General features: G+C 44.5%; 1 protein-coding gene across 1 annotated transcript in view; it reads left to right on the top strand.

The window, feature by feature from the left end:
• Positions 1-20,868, top strand: part of ADCY2 (adenylate cyclase 2) — a 3,557,286-nt gene that overhangs the window by 3,236,259 nt on the left and 300,159 nt on the right. Inside the window, exon 17 of the mRNA XM_085606100.1 lies at positions 15,833-15,946. Within this exon, the coding sequence (XP_085462226.1) occupies positions 15,833-15,946 (114 nt within the window). The remainder of the gene's footprint in view (positions 1-15,832; positions 15,947-20,868) is intronic.

Here is a 20,868-nt window from a genome sequence, read left to right as displayed (position 1 = left end):
ATAGGAGCTCCCTTCACACAGTTACAGCGCTTCACACTTTATTAGACAAACAACTCCCATACCCCTGGACAGTAGCAATTAAAAATTTCTCACATAGACTATTAAATAACTACTTGCCACTGAAAACCAGTCCTGCACGGACTATTTCCAGAAACAAATTATACGAGAGGCAAGATGGCGGCCGTGAGTACGGTCGTGTGAGCTTGAGCTCCCGGAGCCCTCTGCCCCGCTTATCATGTTATGGGCGTAGTTGCATCCAGGCTGTCCAGGCTGTCCAGGCTGTTCAGGTTGATCAGGCTTCCTCGACCCGCGCACCGTGCTGGCCCGCGGTAAAGTGCAGGCTGGGCGGGTATGCTGTGGAGCGCTTCTCGACTGGGTGTTTGCCTGCTTCTGGTGTTGGCGAGACGGATTTCCAGATGTGCGTGCGCCTCCCAGCGTGGAGAATTGATGGTATCGGTGAACGGAGGATTCAGAGCAGATGCTGAGTTGAATCGCGCTGCAATGCCCCCAAAGGCTGGCCGAGGTAGAGCACGAAATAACATGGAGACAGTGGACGCTATGGAGGTTAAAAAGCTGGCTTTATCCCTGGGGAAAAAGGATGTATTTGCGTGGACGGAGGTAAAAAGTCAGTCCCCTCTTTATTTCTGACTGCAAAGGCAAAGAAAAATATGTCCACGATACCTACCACATTTATTAACCTTAAACATGCCTCAGATATGGGGGGAGATCTACAGGGGGAAGATGACTCTCTGACCCCCTTGGCCCATGAGGATGGGGGTATGGCCGGCACCCCTCAGGGTTAATTAAAAAATGGACAAATTGGTGGTAAACAATCAGAAAAGTTACGAGTAGAGGGCAGGTTACGAGGGCCAGACAAAAAGGTACAGAGGAGAGAAAGTAGCGCAGGGTCTACTATTGAAAAAGCGGGGATGGCAGTCAGAAAGAAAATGGTTGAGCCGGATCTAAGGAAAGAGAATGACTCTGGCGACCCGCCCTTGTATTCAATGTCTGATCCCTCAGATACCTCCGGGGAGGAATCTGATCCTGACATGTGTAAGGGAATAGATAGCCCAAAATCTGTCCGCAAGCAAGGGGGAATAGGTCTGGGCACTGGATATCAATCTGCCGAGAGCGCAGATTCCTTTCAATGGGACTATTCATTTATGGCAGAGACTGAAATACCTAGCGGCATGCAACCCAATCCTGAATCCACTAAGAAACCTGAGGATATTTCGCTGGCGGTCATCTATGAGACCATCATGGCCCATAGGGAGGAGACCCGCACAGAGAGTCTGCGTATGCAGGGGGCCTGTCGCAAACTCCAGAACTCGGTACGGAGGGTTACGAAATCCTGCTCGGAGTTTGCTGACAGGTTTAATGAAGCTGAGACCCGCATATCAAACTTAGAGGATGAGCTTGCATCGCAGAAGGTGACGACAGAGACCCTGCGCACTGCTAAGGATGATGCCCTCTGGAAAATCACCGATCTTGAAAATTGACTCCGGCGCAATAATCTCTGGGTGCTGGACATTCCCGAGGGGGCCGAGGGGCAAGATCCACGAAAATTTGTCATCGAACTCTTCTCCGAAGCATTCCCGGGCTAACCCAGTGGGACTGGAGCCGGGAGATTCAGAGGGCACATAGGTTTCCATTCGCTGAGCGCAACAGACCGGGCCAGAATTCTTCAAGACCAAGGGCGATTTTAATATCACTCAATAATTTTCTGGCAAGAGAGGCTGTGTACGACTTGGCACGCCCAGACAGAAAGAAGACCGGGAAGGGGGTAGAGTTTTTTGTGCGCCCTGATTATTGCCCTCTAACTGTAGAAAAAAGATGGCAACTACGCCAGCTCATCACACCATTTCGTGATAAAGGGGCACAAGCCTATCTGTTGAACCCAGCCAAGCTTAAAGTCATATATAATGAACATGTGCAGTTTTATATAGCTGAAGCAGCTGCTAAAGAGTATCTGCAATCCCTATAATGGATTGGGAGCAAGGAAAGGAAAGAGGAGGGAGAACAGAAGGGGAGGAAGGGGGGAGGGAGGAAGGAAGGGGAAGAAAAGGGAAAAAAATATGCATGGATCGCACTGTGATGTTGTTTCTCCTCTTGTTCTTTTTTTCTTTTTTTTCTCTCTCCCTTTGTGTAGAATTAGGTTGTAATGCGGTGGACGGTGAATACTCATGTGGTTTTGACAAGGGTGGGGCAGGGGGGTCCAGGACAGGAAAAGCTCGATCCATCATGGAGACTTTGTGTCTCCAAACCTCCTGGTTGGGGTTGGGGGTGGGAGGGGGTGGGTCATGGCTCCGGCAGGAGCCGTGTATGGGGGAAGAGGGGGATTGGGGGAAGGAGGTTGGGCGGGGGTTAGTGGGTGGGGTGGGGCACTAGTACAAATAATCCATGATGGTATGGTGAATATAAACAGGAAATTCATTGGTCCTAGTTACACCGCTTGTAAGCTTAAAGATGCAGGGAAAACAGATGGGGGATAGCGGCACATTTGGAGGTATTCGGTTTTGCTCCCTGAATGTGAGAGGTTTGAACGACCATAATAAAGGGCAACAGGTCGCAAATGAGTTGCGGATGCTTCAGATTGAACTGATATGTTTACAGGAAACTCATATTGCATGGGCCAAAAGAAAAGTATTAGCGGAATTAGGTCTGACAGTATTGATTTGTACAGAGCAATCCACCACTACACGGGGAGTAGCAATTTTGGCTAAGAATCAGATACAAGGAACAGGTAGAACATTGGCAGACAAACAGGGGAGGTGGGCTATCGTCGAATGTAAGATTGGAAGTCAGAAATGTACGATATGTTCCATATATGGTTCAAATTTTGATGAGGCCCTAATAATTGAAGGGCTGAATGTAGAATTGGCTCAATGGCCCACCCCGCTGATCGTGTGCGGTGATTTGAATACACATCTTGAGCCTAATGCGCTACAAGATAATAGCACATTTTATAAAGGGAGGAAACCAAGGGTATTTAAAGCGCTACAGTCTCTCTTGGTTGATCATGGATTGGTGGATGCTTGGGCTACTTCAAGAGGGGAGGATCCTGGGTATACCTTTTATTCCTGTCCGCACCAGAAATTGGTAAGGCTGGATTATTTTTTTATATCAGGTCTCTTACTGGCTGGAGGTAAAATACAGGTATATCCACGGGTTTCCTCAGACCATGGTCCTTTAGTGTTAAATCTGAGGCTGTTTAGGACTGGAATTAAACCGCAAGCTTTTTCATTTGATAGGAAGTTACTATTAGATTAAAGTTTTGTGGCTCATATGAAGACATGGGTTGAGCAGTTTTTTCTTACAAACCGGAACAGTGCAGGGATTGGGTGTGTATGGGATACTTTTAAAGCGGCTTTCAGGGGAGAGACTCTTAGTTTTGGTTTATATAAACAAAAACAAATGCGAGCAGTGTTGCAGGATTTATATGCCGGTTTAACTATAGCAGAAGAAAAACTTATGCAAGGCATACATGGTCGTCAGGAGATTACTGCTCTTCAAACCGAAGTAGCCCGGGGCAATGCCAAAATAAATCTCCATTGGAGTAAAGAGATAGCTAAGAAGTACTCTATTAACAAGAAATTAAACTACGAATATGGGGAGGCAAGCGGACGCTGCCTGGCACAGAAGCTTAGATCTAAAGAGGCGGCTCAGAGGATCAGCTCAGTGGTAGACTCTAGGAGCAACCTTATAGAAACTGATGTTGGGATATTAAATGTCTTTCATGATTTTTATGAGGCACTCTATACGGGGGAGGGTTATGACCCACAAGTTGGGGAATCCCTGCTACTGAATTTTAAGGGGGAAAAATTGGATATGCAAGATGTAGAGCTATTAGAGGCCCCTATCTCTATTGAGGAACTGGAAACAGCTATTAATAACTGGGTAAAGCTGCAGGACCCGACAAACTTCCACTTTAAATATATAAAACTTTTTTTGGAATATTAAAAACTGATATGCTTGCCACTTTTCAACAGGCCCAGGCAGGAGCTCCCCACTTAACATGGGATGAGGCTAGCATTGCAGTCTTCAAAGAAAAGGATAAACCTGCCGAGCAACCCGGCTCATATCGTCCCATATCACTTTTAAATGCAGACGGCAAAATCTATGCCAAAATCCTTGCGACCCGGTTGGCTGCAGTAATAACCCCGTTGGTATCAATTCGACAACATGGGTTCATCCCTGAGAGGAGGACAACCAATCACATCAATAGAGTGGTAACTCTGTTGGATATAGCTAGTACCACAGGGAGTGAACTCAGCCTGATTTTATTAGATGCCGAAAAGGCGTTTGACCGGGTCGCTTGGAAAGTTTTATGGGCTATACTACGTTCTCTTGGTTTTAAACAAAACGTCATTACTGCCATTCAAGCTCTATATCGCCACCCAATAGCTAGAATTTGTATTATGGGCTTAGAATCTACCCCAGTACATATCACACGGGGAACTAGGCAGGGATGTCCCTGCTCCCCCTTGCTATTCTCATTGTATATAGATCCGTTAAAAAAAATGCTAGAACAAAGTTCAAGGATAGAGTCGGTAACCTGGAGGCAAGAGCACTATTGTGTGTTGGCATACGCAGATGATGTGGCAGTGGTAACGCCGAATCCTATTATAGCCATGCCAGAAATAGAGCAACTGGCGTTAGAGTTTGGTGCTGCTTCAGGATATAAACTCAATATTGCAAAGACACAAATATTATGTTCTAATATAGCTCCATTTGATGACCAGAGGGTTTTTAGTGAGGTAACATACCTGGGGATCACGCTGAGGACTTGTTTAAAGTCATTGGTGGAGGTTAATTGGCATAATATTTTAAACGATGTACGAAAGCAATTGGACCTGTGCGAATGTTTGCATCTTTCAATCGTAAGACGATGCAATGTCCTTCAAATGCTTACACTTCCTAAAATTTTATATTTTTTCAGATCTGTACCACTGGAGATTCCTCGTGCCCAGTTGGCAGTTTTACAGTCAATATGTGCTAGATTTTTGTGGGCTCAGGGTAAATCCCGGAGAGCCATGCAATATATGATTCTCCCTCAGGAGAAAGGTGTCTGGGCTGTCCCTGATTTTCCCCTATATTACTTTGTATGTATTTTGCAGCACATGAATATATTATTAACTGGGGCAGAGCCAATTAGCACGGCTGAAGCTCCATCTATATATCAAATGCAGTTGGGCAGTGATGCCAAAAATCTGTTAATCTTGAGATGAGCTATTACAAGAAAACTAGGTTTAAGGTCCTAAATACCGCCTATAAAGCATGGAAAGCAGTGAAAAAGTATTTTAGATTAGAGAAGGTATCTATGTACACCCCGCTAATGGCCACAACACTTCTTCCACCGATATTTTGGGACCAGATCATTGATAGGTGGCGGGCTAAAGGGATTCAATATATCGGTGATCTTTATACTAATGAGGGGTTGATGTCATTTGAAATGTTAGATATTAAATATCATCTCCCCAGGTCTGAATTCTTTAAAATATTTGCAAGTCCGTGACTACCTATGTAAACATCAATGGCATATTGAAGTAAATCCTGTTATTGAAGCCGTGAGGAAAAACACACGTATTGGCACACTGTACAATTTATTGTTAGATACTAAGGGTGGTGATTTAGATATGCAAAATACCAAATGGGACAACAGGCTAGGGTGCCTCGGCACTCGTGTAGAAACCTCTATTGAGCTGGCGGGGAGATTGCTAATATCTGCTAATCTTCGGGCACAACATTATAAGACTGTGTTTAATCTTTATTACACCCCAGCCAAGTTGACTAAATGGGGGGGGATCAAACGGTGGAAAATGCTTTTGCTGTGGGACAGAGGATGCTGATATTGTGCACATCTTTTACACATGTAGGCACTTGACCAATTTTTTGGGACATATAGAGCAATTCAACCATTAAGTGGGTCGCACACCGCTCGTCATACTAGCAAGTAGCCCCATAGGATTCTGGACAATGAAGTAGCAGCGGCGAGTACACCTATGCTACGAGTGTTAAATAAATGCCATCCCTGGACACGTGTTTCGAGGTAGTTGCCTCTCGTCAGCAGGGAGCAGGTCTGTATGCGGGGTGCCAAGTAGACTGCCAAATGTACAAGGTTAAATACCTTTAACGGCGCGCGGGTGCGGGATCCTGACTCGTCAGCCAATCGCTCGAGGGAGCTTTAAATTCAACCATTAAGTGGGTCGCACACTGCTCGTCATACTAGCAAGTAGCCCCATAGGATTCTGGACAATGAAGTAGCAGCGGTGAGTACACCTATGCTACGAGTGTTAAATAAATGCCATCCCTGGACACGTGTTTCGAGGTAGTTGCCTCTCGTCAGCAGGGAGCAGGTCTGTATGCGGGGTGCCAAGTAGACTGCCAAATGTACAAGGTTAAATACCTTTAACGGCGCGCGGGTGCGGGATCCTGACTCGTCAGCCAATCGCTCGAGGGAGCTTTAAATTCAACCATTAAGTGGGTCGCACACCGCTCGTCATACTAGCAAGTATCCCCATAGGATTCTGGACAATGACGTAGCAGCGGCGAGTACACCTATGCTACGAGTGTTAAATAAATGCCATCCCTGGACACGTGTTTCGAGGTAGTTGCCTCTCGTCAGCAGGGAGCAGGTCTGTATGCGGGGTGCCAAGTAGACTGCCAAATGTACAAGGTTAAATACCTTTAACGGCGCGCGGGTGCGGGATCCTGACTCGTCAGCCAATCGCTCGAGGGAGCTTTAAATTCAACCATTAAGTGGGTCGCACACCGCTCGTCATACTAGCAAGTAGCCCCATAGGATTCTGGACAATGAAGTAGCAGCGGCGAGTACACCTATGCTACGAGTGTTAAATAAATGCCATCCCTGGACACGTGTTTCGAGGTAATTGCCTCTCGTCAGCAGGTAGCAGGTCTGTATGCGGGGTGCCAAGTAGACTGCCAAATGTACAAGGTTAAATACCTTTAACGGCGCGCGGGTGCAGGATCCTGACTCGTCAGCCAATCGCTCGAGGGAGCTTTAAATTCAACCATTAAGTGCGTCGCACACCGCTTGTCATACTAGCAAGTAGCCCCATAGGATTCTGGACAATGAAGTAGCAGCGGCGAGTACACCTATGCTACGAGTGTTAAATAAATGCCATCCCTGGACACGTGTTTCGAGGTAGTTGCCTCTCGTCAGCAGGGAGCAGGTCTGTATGCGGGGTGCCAAGTAGACTGCCAAATGTACAAGGTTAAATACCTTTAACGGCGCGCGGGTGCGGGATCCTGACTCGTCAGCCAATCGCTCGAGGGAGCTTTAAATTCAACCATTAAGTGGGTCGCACACCGCTTGTCATACTAGCAAGTTGCCCCATAGGATTCTGGACAATGAAGTAGCAGCGGCGAGTACACCTATGCGACGATTGTTAAATCAATGCCATCCCTGGACACGTGTTTCGAGGTAGTTGCCTCTCATCAGCAGGGGGCAGGTCTGTATGCGGGGTGCCAAGTAGACTGCCAAATGTACAAGGTTAAATACCTTTAACGGCACGCGGGTGCGGGATCCTGACTTGTCAGCCAATCGCTCGAGGGAGCTTTAAATTCAACCATTAAGTGGGTCGCACACCGCTCGTCATACTAGCAAGTAGCCCCATAGGATTCTGGACAATGAAGTAGCAGCGGCGAGTACACCTATGCTACGAGTGTTAAATAAATGCCATCCCTGGACACGTGTTTCGAGGCAGTTGCCTCTCGTCAGCAGGGAGCAGGTCTGTATGCGGGGTGCCAAGTAGACTGCCAAATGTACAAGGTTAAATACCTTTAATGGCGCGCGGGACGCGGGATCCTGACTCGTCAGCCAATCACTCGAGGGAGCTTTAAATTCAACCATTAAGTGGGTCGCACACCGCTCGTCATACTAGCAAGTAGCCCCATAGGATTCTGGACAATGAAGTAGCAGCGGCGAGTACACCTATGCTACGAGTGTTAAATAAATGCCATCCCTGGACACGTGTTTTGAGGTAGTTGCCTCTCGTCAGCAGGGAGCAGGTCTGTATGCGGGGTGCCAAGTAGACTGCCAAATGTACAAGGTTAAATACCTTTAACGGCGCGCGGGTGCGGGATCCTGACTCGTCAGCCGATCGCTCAAGGGAGCTTTAAATTCAACCATTAAGTGGGTCGCACACCGCTCGTCATACTGGCAAGTAGCCCCATAGGATTCTGGACAATGAAGTAGCAGCGGCGAGTACACCTATGCTACGAGTGTTAAATAAATGCCATCCCTGGACACGTGTTTCGAGGTAGTTGCCTCTCGTCAGCAGGGAGCAGGTCTGTATGCGGGGTGCCAAGTAGACTGCCAAATGTACAAGGTTAAATACCTTTAACGGCGCGCGGGTGCGGGATCCTGACTCGTCAGCCAATCGCTCGAGGGAGCTTTAAATTCAACCATTACGTGGGTCGCACACCGCTCGTCATACTAGCAAGTAGCCCTATAGGATTCTGGACAATGAAGTAGCAGCGGCGAGTACACCTATGCTACGAGTGTTAAATAAATGCCATCCCTGGACACGTGTTTCGAGGTAGTTGCCTCTCGTCAGCAGGGAGCAGGTCTGTATGCGGGGTGCCAAGTAGACTGCCAAATGTACAAGGTTAAATACCTTTAACGGCGCGCGGGTGCGGGATCCTGACTCGTCAGCCAATCGCTCGAGGGAGCTTTAAATTCAACCATTAAGTGGGTCGCACACCGCTCGTCATACTAGCAAGTAGCCCCATAGGATTCTGGACAATGAAGTAGCAGCGGCGAGTACACCTATGCTACGAGTGTTAAATAAATGCCATCCCTGGACACGTGTTTCGAGGTAGTTGCCTCTCGTCAGCAGGGAGCAGGTCTGTATGCGGGGTGCCAAGTAGACTGCCAAATGTACAAGGTTAAATACCTTTAACGGCGCGCGGGTGCGGGATCCTGACTCGTCAGCCAATCGCTCGAGGGAGCTTTAAATTCAACCATTAAGTGGGTCGCACACCGCTCGTCATACTAGCAAGTAGCCCCATAGGATTCTGGACAATGAAGTAGCAGCGGCGAGTACACCTATGCTACGAGTGTTAAATAAATGCCATCCCTGGACACGTGTTTCGAGGTAGTTGCCTCTCGTCAGCAGGGAGCAGGTCTGTATGCGGGGTGCCAAGTAGACTGCCAAATGTACAAGGTTAAATACCTTTAACGGCGCGCGGGTGCGGGATCCTGACTCGTCAGCCAATCGCTCGAGGGAGCTTTAAATTCAACCATTAAGTGGGTCGCACACCGCTCGTCATACTAGCAAGTAGCCTCATAGGATTCTGGACAATGAAGTAGCAGCGGCGAGTACACCTATGCTACGAGTGTTAAATAAATGCCATCCCTGGACACGTGTTTCGAGGTAGTTGCCTCTCGTCAGCAGGGAGCAGGTCTGTATGCGGGGTGCCAAGTAGGCTGCCAAATGTACAAGGTTAAATACCTTTAACGGCGCGCGGGTGCGGGTTCCTGACTCGTCAGCCAATCGCTCGAGGGAGCTTTAAATTCAACCATTAAGTGGGTCGCACACCGCTATAGAGCAATTTTTAGCGGAAATCTTGGGGGGACCAGTCCGATTATCAACTGCTCATGTATTGTTGGGGGTTGTCGAGGTAGATGGATCTGATAAATTGCTTTATAAATTTCGGTATTTGAGTTTTTTTAGTCACAGCTGCGGCCAGGTTATGCATTGCCTCAATGTGGCTTCAGAAGGATGCACCAACTTTTGAACTATGGAGGGCAGATTTTTAGCTATGTTTAATATTGAATATAGTTTATATGCTCTGAAAGGCACTCGGAAAAAGAAATTAGGTTTGGAGATCTGGGGACCGGTGGTCTCCTATATGGATGAATGAGTTGATTAATTGGGGACTTAACTGTATGGCCCTTTGCACTCTGTACTTTAGGGAACTTTCATGAACTAAGACCAATTATGCAAATAATGTATTTTTTGTAAATGTTTTTTGTTTGTTTTGTGTACTATTTTGGTATTGTCTTTTCTTCTTTCTTTTTTATTTTTGTATTTATCTTTTTGTTTTAAGTCTATTGAATAATCTGTGTTAATGAAATGTAATGTTCTTTTGGATCTATCATGGATTAATAAAAAAAGAACAACAAAAAAAGAAAACCAGTCCCGCACACACCACCTATATTAATACTGCAGCCTGCAAAACATATACTAGACTAGACAAATAGTATATCGTATATTGCACAACTACACGCTTGTTTTACGCAAATATCACACATATCTATTAGGTACAAGTAATACAACACAAAATTGTTTTTTATTTTTATTACAATTAACGCACTACCAGACAACACTTATACACCAGGACATCAACAGGGCCCTCAGGGCGCACCTCTTCCAGCCGGAATGCAAGCTCCTGTGCCAGAGTAGCAGCGCTTCCGTTTGTCACTAAGTTCCATCAGTCACCAAAGCACTGTTTTTAAACTTACAGCTATTTATATTTTCTTTTATTTTCCGGCCGTACTTATGATGCCATCTAACCATATCTTATAAATACTAAGCCAGGCTTAGCAGATATGAACTTTGTAGGCTTTTGCCTTCACCTTTCTCTTCCCCTCTGTATTTATTACTTACTGTACTGTAAATAATGAACATTTTAACCATTAGTTGTTATGCATTCCAACATGGTTTACTGTATGATTAATGGCGCTCAGAAAGCGAGGTGTCTCTGAAGCAGGCATGCCGTCCTGATGGAGGGAGCGAGAGAGGAGAAGAGAAAGGGCCGCAAGCAGCGTCCATGCGCATCTTACTGAACTCTTTGTTTAATAGGGCAGTAAGTGGGTGAAAGAGGATAGCATAGGTCCGTGCACTCTCTACCAGGACTTACTCAAACAAGGTGCTCATGCACATTCTCTGATTGAGTGTATGCTGAAAAACATGTCCAAGACTGCCCCACACACACCTGACGAATGCTGTACACCCCGTCCCTTAACTTCTAAAACAGGGGTGTGCCGAACACTATCAAAGCCTGTTACTAACAAAAAAGACTGGAAAAAGTATGAGTATGCCCTTCCAGCTCCGTCCCTCTGTCTGTCTCCAGTCCATTATCTAACTGCAGTAACCTACTACACAGTGTGACACTTTAAAGTATGGAGTGATAGTGCATGAATCAAGGTACCACGGATCACACCACATGTTGCAGCACTCTTCACAGTAGCCTGTTAAAAAAATGCAGGTGTGCGTAACTGTGCTTGTCTGCATACAGCTACTGACAAGTGTTATATGTACGTGTGTCTGCTAATAATACACTACACACAATGCTTATGTATGACTACCGACAGCTCAAGGTGAATGGCATGAAAATGTCCTGTTTGTTAGTTCACGTAGTCTACCCTTTTTTTCACCTGTATTGTACCACGATACTTCCTGCCTTGTAGATCTGGTTTAGTGCTGCATTCGGCCCTGCAGTCTACTACACACTTTCAAAACACACAGAGAAGAGAAAATGGGTCCCACTCCAGAAGACAGGGCCGCGTGCAGCGTCGAGGCGCATCCCGCTAGAATGTGTTTTTTAGTAGGGCAGTAAGTAGGAAAACAAGTCACAATGACATAGCATGTCACTTGCAGCTGGCACCGCAGAGTTTTACGTGGAAATTTCATGTCGGGCAGAGCTGCCACCCCTGCCTCTTCAGGATAGATTCAAGTGGCCTTACCAAAAACGATGTTGTGTTTTTATTTGCGGCCTAATTCTCATTCTACACTACATTGACATAGTGGTAATAAACACCATCAATTAAGAAAAAAACAATCATTTAATAAACCATAACATGCTAGGCCAACGCTGCGGCACTCTCCTCCGAGGGCCATTAATCAGCACAATGACACAGGCGCACCTATTAAAGACCGTAAGATTAAATGACCCACAGCAAACGATCAGGGGTGCCCGAGCTATCTTACGCCACAACATTGTGTTATTCTGACAATCTTATTACTATAATCTACTGTGCTCGCGCGGTTGTAATTCACTGCAGGCAGGGGTCGTTGCGAAGGGTGCAGGTGCTCCGAGAGCGCCGACTGGTGACTGGGCAGGCTGTCCTCCGCTTCGCTGCTTGTGCTGTCTCTGCCTCCCACAGTGATGTGGAAAAACGCCACTGTTTTGTCACACATGCGTGATGTAAGGCATTGCGCGCATGCGAAACAAAGAGTGCAAACTCAGCCACCAATCAAAAAAACAAACAAGCATTGAAAATGCAATAGGGCACGTATTTACGAGAGCCCTATTGCATTTTAAACGGAAGTGCAGGAATTAAAGAAGGCACGAATGGGAGGGGGTGGGGGGCTGGTTGTGGTAAAAAAAATTATGGACTGTGGGAGGGAACAGGGAGAGGCAGGGGAACAAAACTGTATTTAAAGTAAAGGGGCTGATAGGCTCGGAAGAACAAAAATGACGACATGGCCGTCAGGAGGCGGGACTAAGAAGCCAAAAAAAAATCACAATGCTGAATTTATGATTCAAGCCAATGAAAATTATGGACGGAAAGTGGGCGGAGCTTCCACCAGCTATAGTGTATACTGCATGCCTCGCAAAGCGAGCAGCGCATGCGCTGCAACGCTAGTCGAGACCTAATCATGTATATTAAACTGCGAGCTATGGATACATCACATCTGGCACTTTGCGTTTCACAACAGGTCAATTTCTGCGCATGGGCTTGCCCTAAATGAGTCCTCCATGTGAAAAAAAGTTTCAGAGTGGGTTGTGTGTCAGCTGTCCAAAATGCATCCCTTCGATGTTTGTGAAAATAACAAAGGGCCTAATTTAGAGTTTGGTGAATGGGTTACTCTGTCACAGACGTAACGGATATGCTGTCCGCACTAATACAAGTCCCATTTGATATAATGCACTCGTAATGGAGCGGACGGGATATCTGTCACGTTTGTGACAGAGTAACTCGTCTGCCGAGCTCTAAATCAGGCCCTACGTCTGCTACAATAGAATATAGCAGATAGTTTGAATACAGTTATTACTCATTAAATGTAAAGTTTGAGAGGACATAGTCTGTGGAGTAGCTAGACACTTTGCCACCCGTGGCTTTCCCTCCCTTTGCAGCCCCGCTGAGGCTGCATGGAATAGTGGGGGGCTGGTGATTCCTGTGTTTGCCACCCCATGGAGAAAGCATGTAAGAGTGGGGGGGGGGTGGAGGCCACTGCCCCCAAAACCTGTGCCGCTCAAAGCAGACCCCCCCCTCGCTACGCCACTGGACATAGTGAGACTAAATTATGACATATTACAATTACCCCTTTCCTTTGAATGACTCGCATAGAAAATTTCAACTTCTTCCAAAGGATGCAAGGAATTGGTTCGAAAATATTGTCTTGGAAGCACTTTATGCTACTAAGAAGTGATTGCAATCGATTTGGACAAATATGGCTATTATACAGATCTTATTTCTATTTTACAACCATCCTTCTATTGGGAACATCCAATACAAATTTCAACTTCTTCCAAAGGATGCAAGGAATTGTTTAACAAATATTGTTCCTTGAAGCACTTTATGATACTAAGAAGTGATTGCAATCGATTTGGACAAATTTGGCAATTATACAGAACTTATTTCCATTTTTTCTGCCTCCTCTTTCACACAATTATCCTTCTATTGGGAACATCCAACGCAAAGCTCAGACGTATTAAGCCATAAGCTCAGTTTTCCACAGCACCTTTATCTCATGAAGAGTCAAAATGAGAAATAATAATGTATACCTCAAACATATGAAAAACTAAATCCTACATAACTACTATTAATCCACAGGTTTCGAGGGGAGGAGGCTAGCATAATGATTTGACCAAAAAATAAGACATTTCCTGAATGCTACTCATTTCATGGAATTTACAAAAATTCCAAACCTGTTCACAAAAGTCAACCAAAATTGTACATTTTCAATCAGGTCTTAACCCTAAACAGTCCGATTTTCAGGTAGTGAAAATTCTGCTATTTTACTTTAACTCTAAACATGCAACTGCATCTTACATTTTTCTCTTTTTTCTTGTGGAATACACCCCCTCTCTTACAATCCAATATAATGTATGGCTGTTGAAGTATAGTGCAAGGGTGCCTACGTTGAGGAAATTATTGTTTATGTGCAGGAATTGTCCCCTCCTGCACATAAACAATCAGAAATGGTGATTTGTAACTTCTGTGTGTGCTGCATTGTGTTGCACTATCCAGTAAAAGTTCACTACCTTCCTAAAGACCACCACTTCTCTCTCTCTGAGAGCACCTCAACCACGACAAAATGTGCAAGTATACTTCACAAATGATTATTTTTCGAGAAAAAAAAACCGAGAAAACTAGCAAGACAATAAAGCCTATTGACTCTGTATGACTTCCCATACTCCAAAGTACATTGCCAATACTTCCCCAGATTGAAAATTGCAACCATGACAGGAACACAGGAATCCCAAACAAATTGAAACTGAAGCTGGATGTCAGAGTTGCTCTATTTAGACAGGAACAGGCGCATAGTTATAAAAGTAAGGGGGCATTATTACCTTGAACTGGACCTCTTTCTGGGGTTTTTAGAACTTACTTACCTCTAACAGTGTCATTGACATCAGCCAACAGTCAAACATACACCAGATGGCCCATGAAATCCCCACTGTCATCACTCCGATTCCCTAGGAGATGGAACAACGTGTGTGTGTTCCTTGAAATATGCTAGTGCCTACTCGCAAATAAATTATATATTTCATTATGTGCCAACATTATTTTTGCCTCTATTTAAAGTATTGCTCCGATGTTCCATGTTTCTACTATTCCATATTGACCTCAATTCGATTTTGAGTTAAATAAGTGAATAATAATCTTCTTTTAAACTTGACCAGAATGGTGTGAGGTGTGGAAAAACGTAAACATCACATTTTTATTTTTAAATAAGTGTCTGTACACTTAGTAACATATGATAAAAATGAAAATAAGTAATAACAAAAAGCCTGGAGAGGACATTCCAATTTTTTTCTCTTGCAGTACGTAGCAGTAGTTCTAGCCCCTCAATTCTTGAGGGTTCAAATACTTTATAAAATGGAGGTTGTCTAACAAACCACATACACTGAACTGATATTTTCTAGAACTGTATTCCTATTTCCACCTAGATCCATAAACTGTAGGAAGTATGCAACAATAGAAGGGCACTTGTGTTCGCTGGTAAATGAACTTAGAACCACGAGAAACAAAGGTTTTACTATTTAGCCATTCAATGCCCTTGGCCTAGTTAATTGTGCTATCTGCAGTAACTCATATGTAATAGTAAGAACCAAAATCCAAATTCTCCAAAAGCTCATAACTGAATGTTTTTTGTACCCAGTAAGTTGTGAAATACCAGAATCAGATTTTACAAGTATGGGGACACTCATAATGAGGAGCTAAGAGTGATGTAGTACTACTTTACAAAAATGCAGTAATACACTATACGGTGTGAGAACCCTTTGCAGCTTGAAGCGTGACAAAAACATGCAGGGGCTAATTTACAAGCCCCATGCGCCGCCTACGTCACTTTTTCCCATATTAAAAGTGTCGGACCAGCGACACAATAGGCTTGTAAATAGGTCGTGCAGTGTTTTTTAATGTAATTTTCAATTGAAAGCTAAATTCACAGTAATTTTACAGTTCTCATGTGTGGTAAAACAATTATCAATTCATGGTAACATCACCAATGTTCTGACTCTTTCTAAATGGGGAAAGAATGACCTAGTACTGTCTAATTTACATGTAGGTGTTTTTATTTTGCTTATTTTAACCTTATCAAGATTCATTATTTTTGTATGTGCTTTATTCCAGTTTTTCCTGGATGATGTTGTGGTTGCTGTCATTCCAGTCTTCAACAATTCCAATGCAACTGCACCTAACGGGGATACGCTGTGGTTTGTACAGAACAACTATTTTTTCTTACCAGTAAGTAAATATAACTCCTATTTTCTGTTTCCTTGTTTACACTTGTCAACTATTGCAATAATTGGAAATTCTAGATTCAATTAAACAAATATTGCAACATGAGTATACCTGCATTCTGCAGACGTTAACATGTCAGCATGGGTTATTCCGTCAGGATATGCTTTACCAAATAGATATTGTATGTGTTTGTTTATTTACATGTAATGTACACACTGCATAAGTAATTTGCGCCATGCAAAGATGCATAGGGAAAACATTGTGAATATCAATGTTGAAGAATACCTTGCAACTGCGAAAAAAAGGGGCTGATTACAATGGCGGACGGACTTCAGTCCATCCACCATTGTTTCCTATTTAGGACCGCCCTCCTAAAAGGCGTCAGTCTCACAGTAGGAATTACGATGCAACCGCCACCTAGACAGTTGCATTGCCTATTTATTGTAATGCGGTGTGCGCTGCTGGCTGCAGCAGCAAGACAAAATGGGCTCACCACACATATCCCTGCACTACATGAACGGCACCATACAGTGCCTGCCACAGGGTGCAGGGTCATGGCGCCCCCAGTGCCCAGAGCCTAGGGCCAGGGGGTCAGGGGGACCTTCTACAGGCTCCAATGTCCCTTTCTGCCAGCTTTTCCATGGCAGGTGAACCACCATGGAAAGGCTGGCGAGGAAGGGACATTGTAACCTCTACGGAGGTGCCTGGCAGGTACCGCCAACATGGTAAGTGATCTATTATGTAAATAAAATGTTCTATTTATTGCACGCCCAGAGGAACTGAATTTCAGACTTATGATGAGGATGTTGTTTATAAACTTGCCTACAAAAATCAGATGTGGGGATGTATCCTCTCCTAACGAGTGAGGAACAGTGCTACTTGAAGCTTAGGACTTCACAGGTACAGATATTGGACTAATCAAGGTGTCGACCCAGTCCAAATTACACTTAAACCTAATGCAGAGTTCCAAAGAATCTCAAAATACAATTTGTCCTCATAAACAATGTCGGAATTACTCCTGGGAGCAACTCAATTAGTGAGCATGGGTTCCTAAAGGAGATAATGGGAAGTCCATGTAACTCTCCCGATATGAGCTTGTAGAAGCGGAATGGCAAGTATCATATTGTGCAGGATCTGCAAAGGGTTAACTCTATTGTTGTTCCGTGTTGTCCTGTGGTACCGAATCCAGCTGTGATTTTATTTCAAATTCCATTCAAAACTGTGGTTTTCAGTTATCGACCTCTGCCAGGCTTTCTTTTCTATCCCTTGCACGAAGATGGTCAGTATATTTTTGCTTTCCATTTCGGCGGTTGTATTTTGGCATGGTGCTGAGCCCCACAAGGGTATACGGAAACCCCCTCAATTTCTAATTAGATACTCAAAAAGAATCTTGAGTCTCTGGCAATGCCAAATCATTCAGTGTTAATGCAGTACATTGTCGGCCTATTGGTGGCGTCGACTATGAAGGAGGCTTGCAAAATTAAAACTATTGCTTAGATGAACCGTCTTGAAGAAAATTGACATAAAGTATCCCCGAATGTGACACAGTTTTGCAAAACTGAAGTTCTATACTTAGGGCATCGCAATGAGAAAGGATTGAGGAAATTGTTAAAGGAAAGAATCACTGTGATTCTTAACATGAATCCTTCCAGCTTCCCAAAAGGAAGTCAGCTTGTTCTTAGGAATGGTGGGCTATTGCAGACAGTGGATTCCACATTTGTCCTTAACATCAAAACCTCTCGAGAGGTTGACACACAAAGATGTGTATGATAACGTACCCTGAGATGGCAGTCGCATGACTGTCTTCACAGAGCTGCGAAAATGCCTTTGCAGGGCACCAGCTTTGGGAATGACTGATTACAACAAATATTTGTGGTATTTTGCAGTGAAAGAGAAGGCTGCTCTATTTCAGTGTTGACACAAATGCATGTGATGAATCGCAGGCCTATAGACTATTTTTCGGCACCACTTGATGGCGTTGCTGCTGCATTGTCTGGATGTTTGAAATCAGCTGCATTTACATTTGTGAGTCTTGAGCAGTGTGACAGTATTAGTCTGGTTTATCCACTGACAGTATTTGTGCCCCATTCAGTGGAGATAGTGTTGACTCCTACTCCAACACAGTGCCTGACCAATAGTCGTTTGACTAAGTATGAGCATATTTTACTGGGTGGAGACAATGTGACCCTTAACCCCTTCAGCGCGGCGCTGATTACCGCGCCGTGCTGAAGGTTCCATTGAGCGGGCGGGGCCGTGACGGAGTGGTTCCGTCATACGCACAGCGCGACCGACGCGCATGACGGAACCACTCCGTCGTAAGCAGCGATGAGGTTAAGAGGAATACATTCTTGAATCCTACTAATTTGATGCTGTTGCCTGGAAATAATAGTGTGATTGATGAAGTAGAACATGATTACTTGGATGTGACTGAGTTGTGTACGAATCTGCATCCTGATATTTCAGGTGAACCATTGTACAGTTGGAGGTGTGTGTGTGAAGTTTCATGGTTGCAAGGAGTGTTTTCTGAACAAGTTACAGAGCTCATAGAACTGACATCAGCATGTACCATTTCAGAACAGCACCGAGTTACAATTTATACCGATAGTCAGTGTGGCTCTGGAGTCGTTCATGACTTTGGGCACTTGGGGTCACAGCATAGGTTCATGACGTCCTCTGGTACTCCCATTTGAAATGGAGAGTGCGAGAGAAATCTTTTGCAGTCCCTACAATTGCCTACCCAAATTGCTGTTGTACACTGTGTCGCTCATCGGCAAGGTACAGACTATGTAACCGTTGGCAACTGTTATGGTGATGAGATTGCATGGTATTGTGCCTTGACTGCACATACTTTTAATGAAGAAATACTGAAAGACACATCCAACATCACAGATTGCAATTTGTTGTTGCTAGCTTTTGATATCTGGGAAGAGGTGAAGAAATTGCAGGATGAGGTGGCAGAAGCAGAGCAGCAGGGCTGGGTGCAAGCAGGTTGTAGCAAACAAGAAGATGACGTGTGGGTTTACATTGATGGCAGAACAGTGTTGCCTGACAGCCTATTGTCACCAATGTCAAGACACTACCATGGGTCCTCAATTTGTTGGGAGAGATGCTATGATGTGCCTTTTACTAAATTAAAATGAAAGTAACCGCCGAGACGCTATGTCATCGTTGTGTGGTGTGTCAGCAACAAAACCCAGGAAGAAAATCACAGGTTGTCATGAGTCACATTGGTAAACCTGCAGGGCCTTTAAACCAGATACATAACAGCAGAACATGATGCATCAGCATGCTGGGATGCTTCACAAAGGCAGAGGGAGAAGTACACAGAGTTAAATCAGAACAACAAATGAGAGGAACAGCAGATCCTCGACAGGGGTGCCCCTCTGTTTGAAAGAATGTGGTAGTTAAGCATCTCAACAAATGAATAAATCAAGCTATACAACTCCAAAGAGGCAGCCCAGATGTCAAAATCAAAAGTGAACTTAGGCAATTAAAAGCAACGCGTAAACGGCTAATCTGGCTACTCAAAAAAGATCAGAAGAGAGTCTGTGGACCAGGCTTCTATATGACATCAAAAGCAATAAAAGTGCGAGATTTTGGCATACGATTAATATGCTACAAAATCCACCAGCCCAGGGGATTAGTTCACACCTGACAGACGAGGCTTGGGCTACTTTTCTCCATGGTCACTTCAACAAGGAACCTGGCAGAGATACTGGAACAAAAGTCACAATAGACCAACTGGAAATAGTGAGAATCTACGAAACACACAATAACCAGGCATCCAACTCTTCCTACATGAATTGTCAAACTGGGCAACAGAAAAAACAGTAATCTCTCTTAACCAAACAGGCTTTTGCAGACACATGGGGACTGCCACTAATAACCCAACTCTCTCTCTGTTGATTGATGCCACAACAGCAGCTAAGCAGACACAATATGTCTGTTTATCAATTAGAGTTTGGCATTCAATCGCATTGATTGAAACATACTGTGGCACAAACCTTCTAAATGGAACATTCCACTGCTCTACTTGAAACAGCTACTACTCCTGCATTCAAATACATGGGTTCAAGTAAAGCTGGGTGCTGAAGACCATCTGATACGAAAGATTCCAACCACAATTAGGTTGAAACAGGGCTGCGTACTAGCACTAACCCTGTTCAACCACTTTATGGCAGATTTGTCTACTACACTAGACAAGTGTAATTACTAGTATATGCGGACGATCTTGTATCATCAGTCGAACACCAATCAGCCTCCAACACTTACTAGGCACAACACAAAGTTACTCAGATATAAATGGCCTGAGCATAAATCTGGACAAATCAAAAGTCATGCAACTGAACCAACAGAGGGCTAATGGAGCCTACCGCTGGCACTTAGCTAAACAACAGTTGTTAGTTTTCCAAGAATATAAATATTCTAAATGAACCTTCACTGCCCAAAAGGAAGCAATAAAGAGGAAATGTATAGCAACAGCAGTGGCATTTAGAAACCTAAAGAACAAAATTGCTGGCACAAGTTACTCTTCATTGGTCCACGTGATATTGGCAAAACTTATACCGACAATCACTCATGGAAGTGAGGCCGTGAAAGGGAGAGTTGCGGTCACATTAAATGGCACAGTAGCGGGTGCACTCCAAATGATCTCCAATCTACCCAAATATACGTCACCAGTCCAAATAAGATTAGAATTCGGTATGCAGAGGCAAAGGCTGGCACATAAAGGAGCGTACATCAAATGCTGGCATAAGGTCAAAAGGGTGGAGCCAGGGACACCAATTGCCGATTTATGCTACGAACTGTCAACTAAGGAGAAGGGCGTCTCAAGGGCATAACTAGAAGACACTTTAGTACAGCTTGGCCTGCCGGGTCTCTGGGAAACTCCAGGGACTCATGAGAGCTTTAACTAACTTGTCAAA

This window comes from Triturus cristatus, chromosome 5_1 (genome assembly GCF_964204655.1).
Source record: "Triturus cristatus chromosome 5_1, aTriCri1.1, whole genome shotgun sequence".
NCBI classification, from domain to species: Eukaryota; Metazoa; Chordata; class Amphibia; order Caudata; family Salamandridae; genus Triturus; species Triturus cristatus.
The sequence above is the reverse complement of the archived record's forward strand: the minus strand, read 5'-3'. Positions and strand labels throughout refer to the sequence as shown.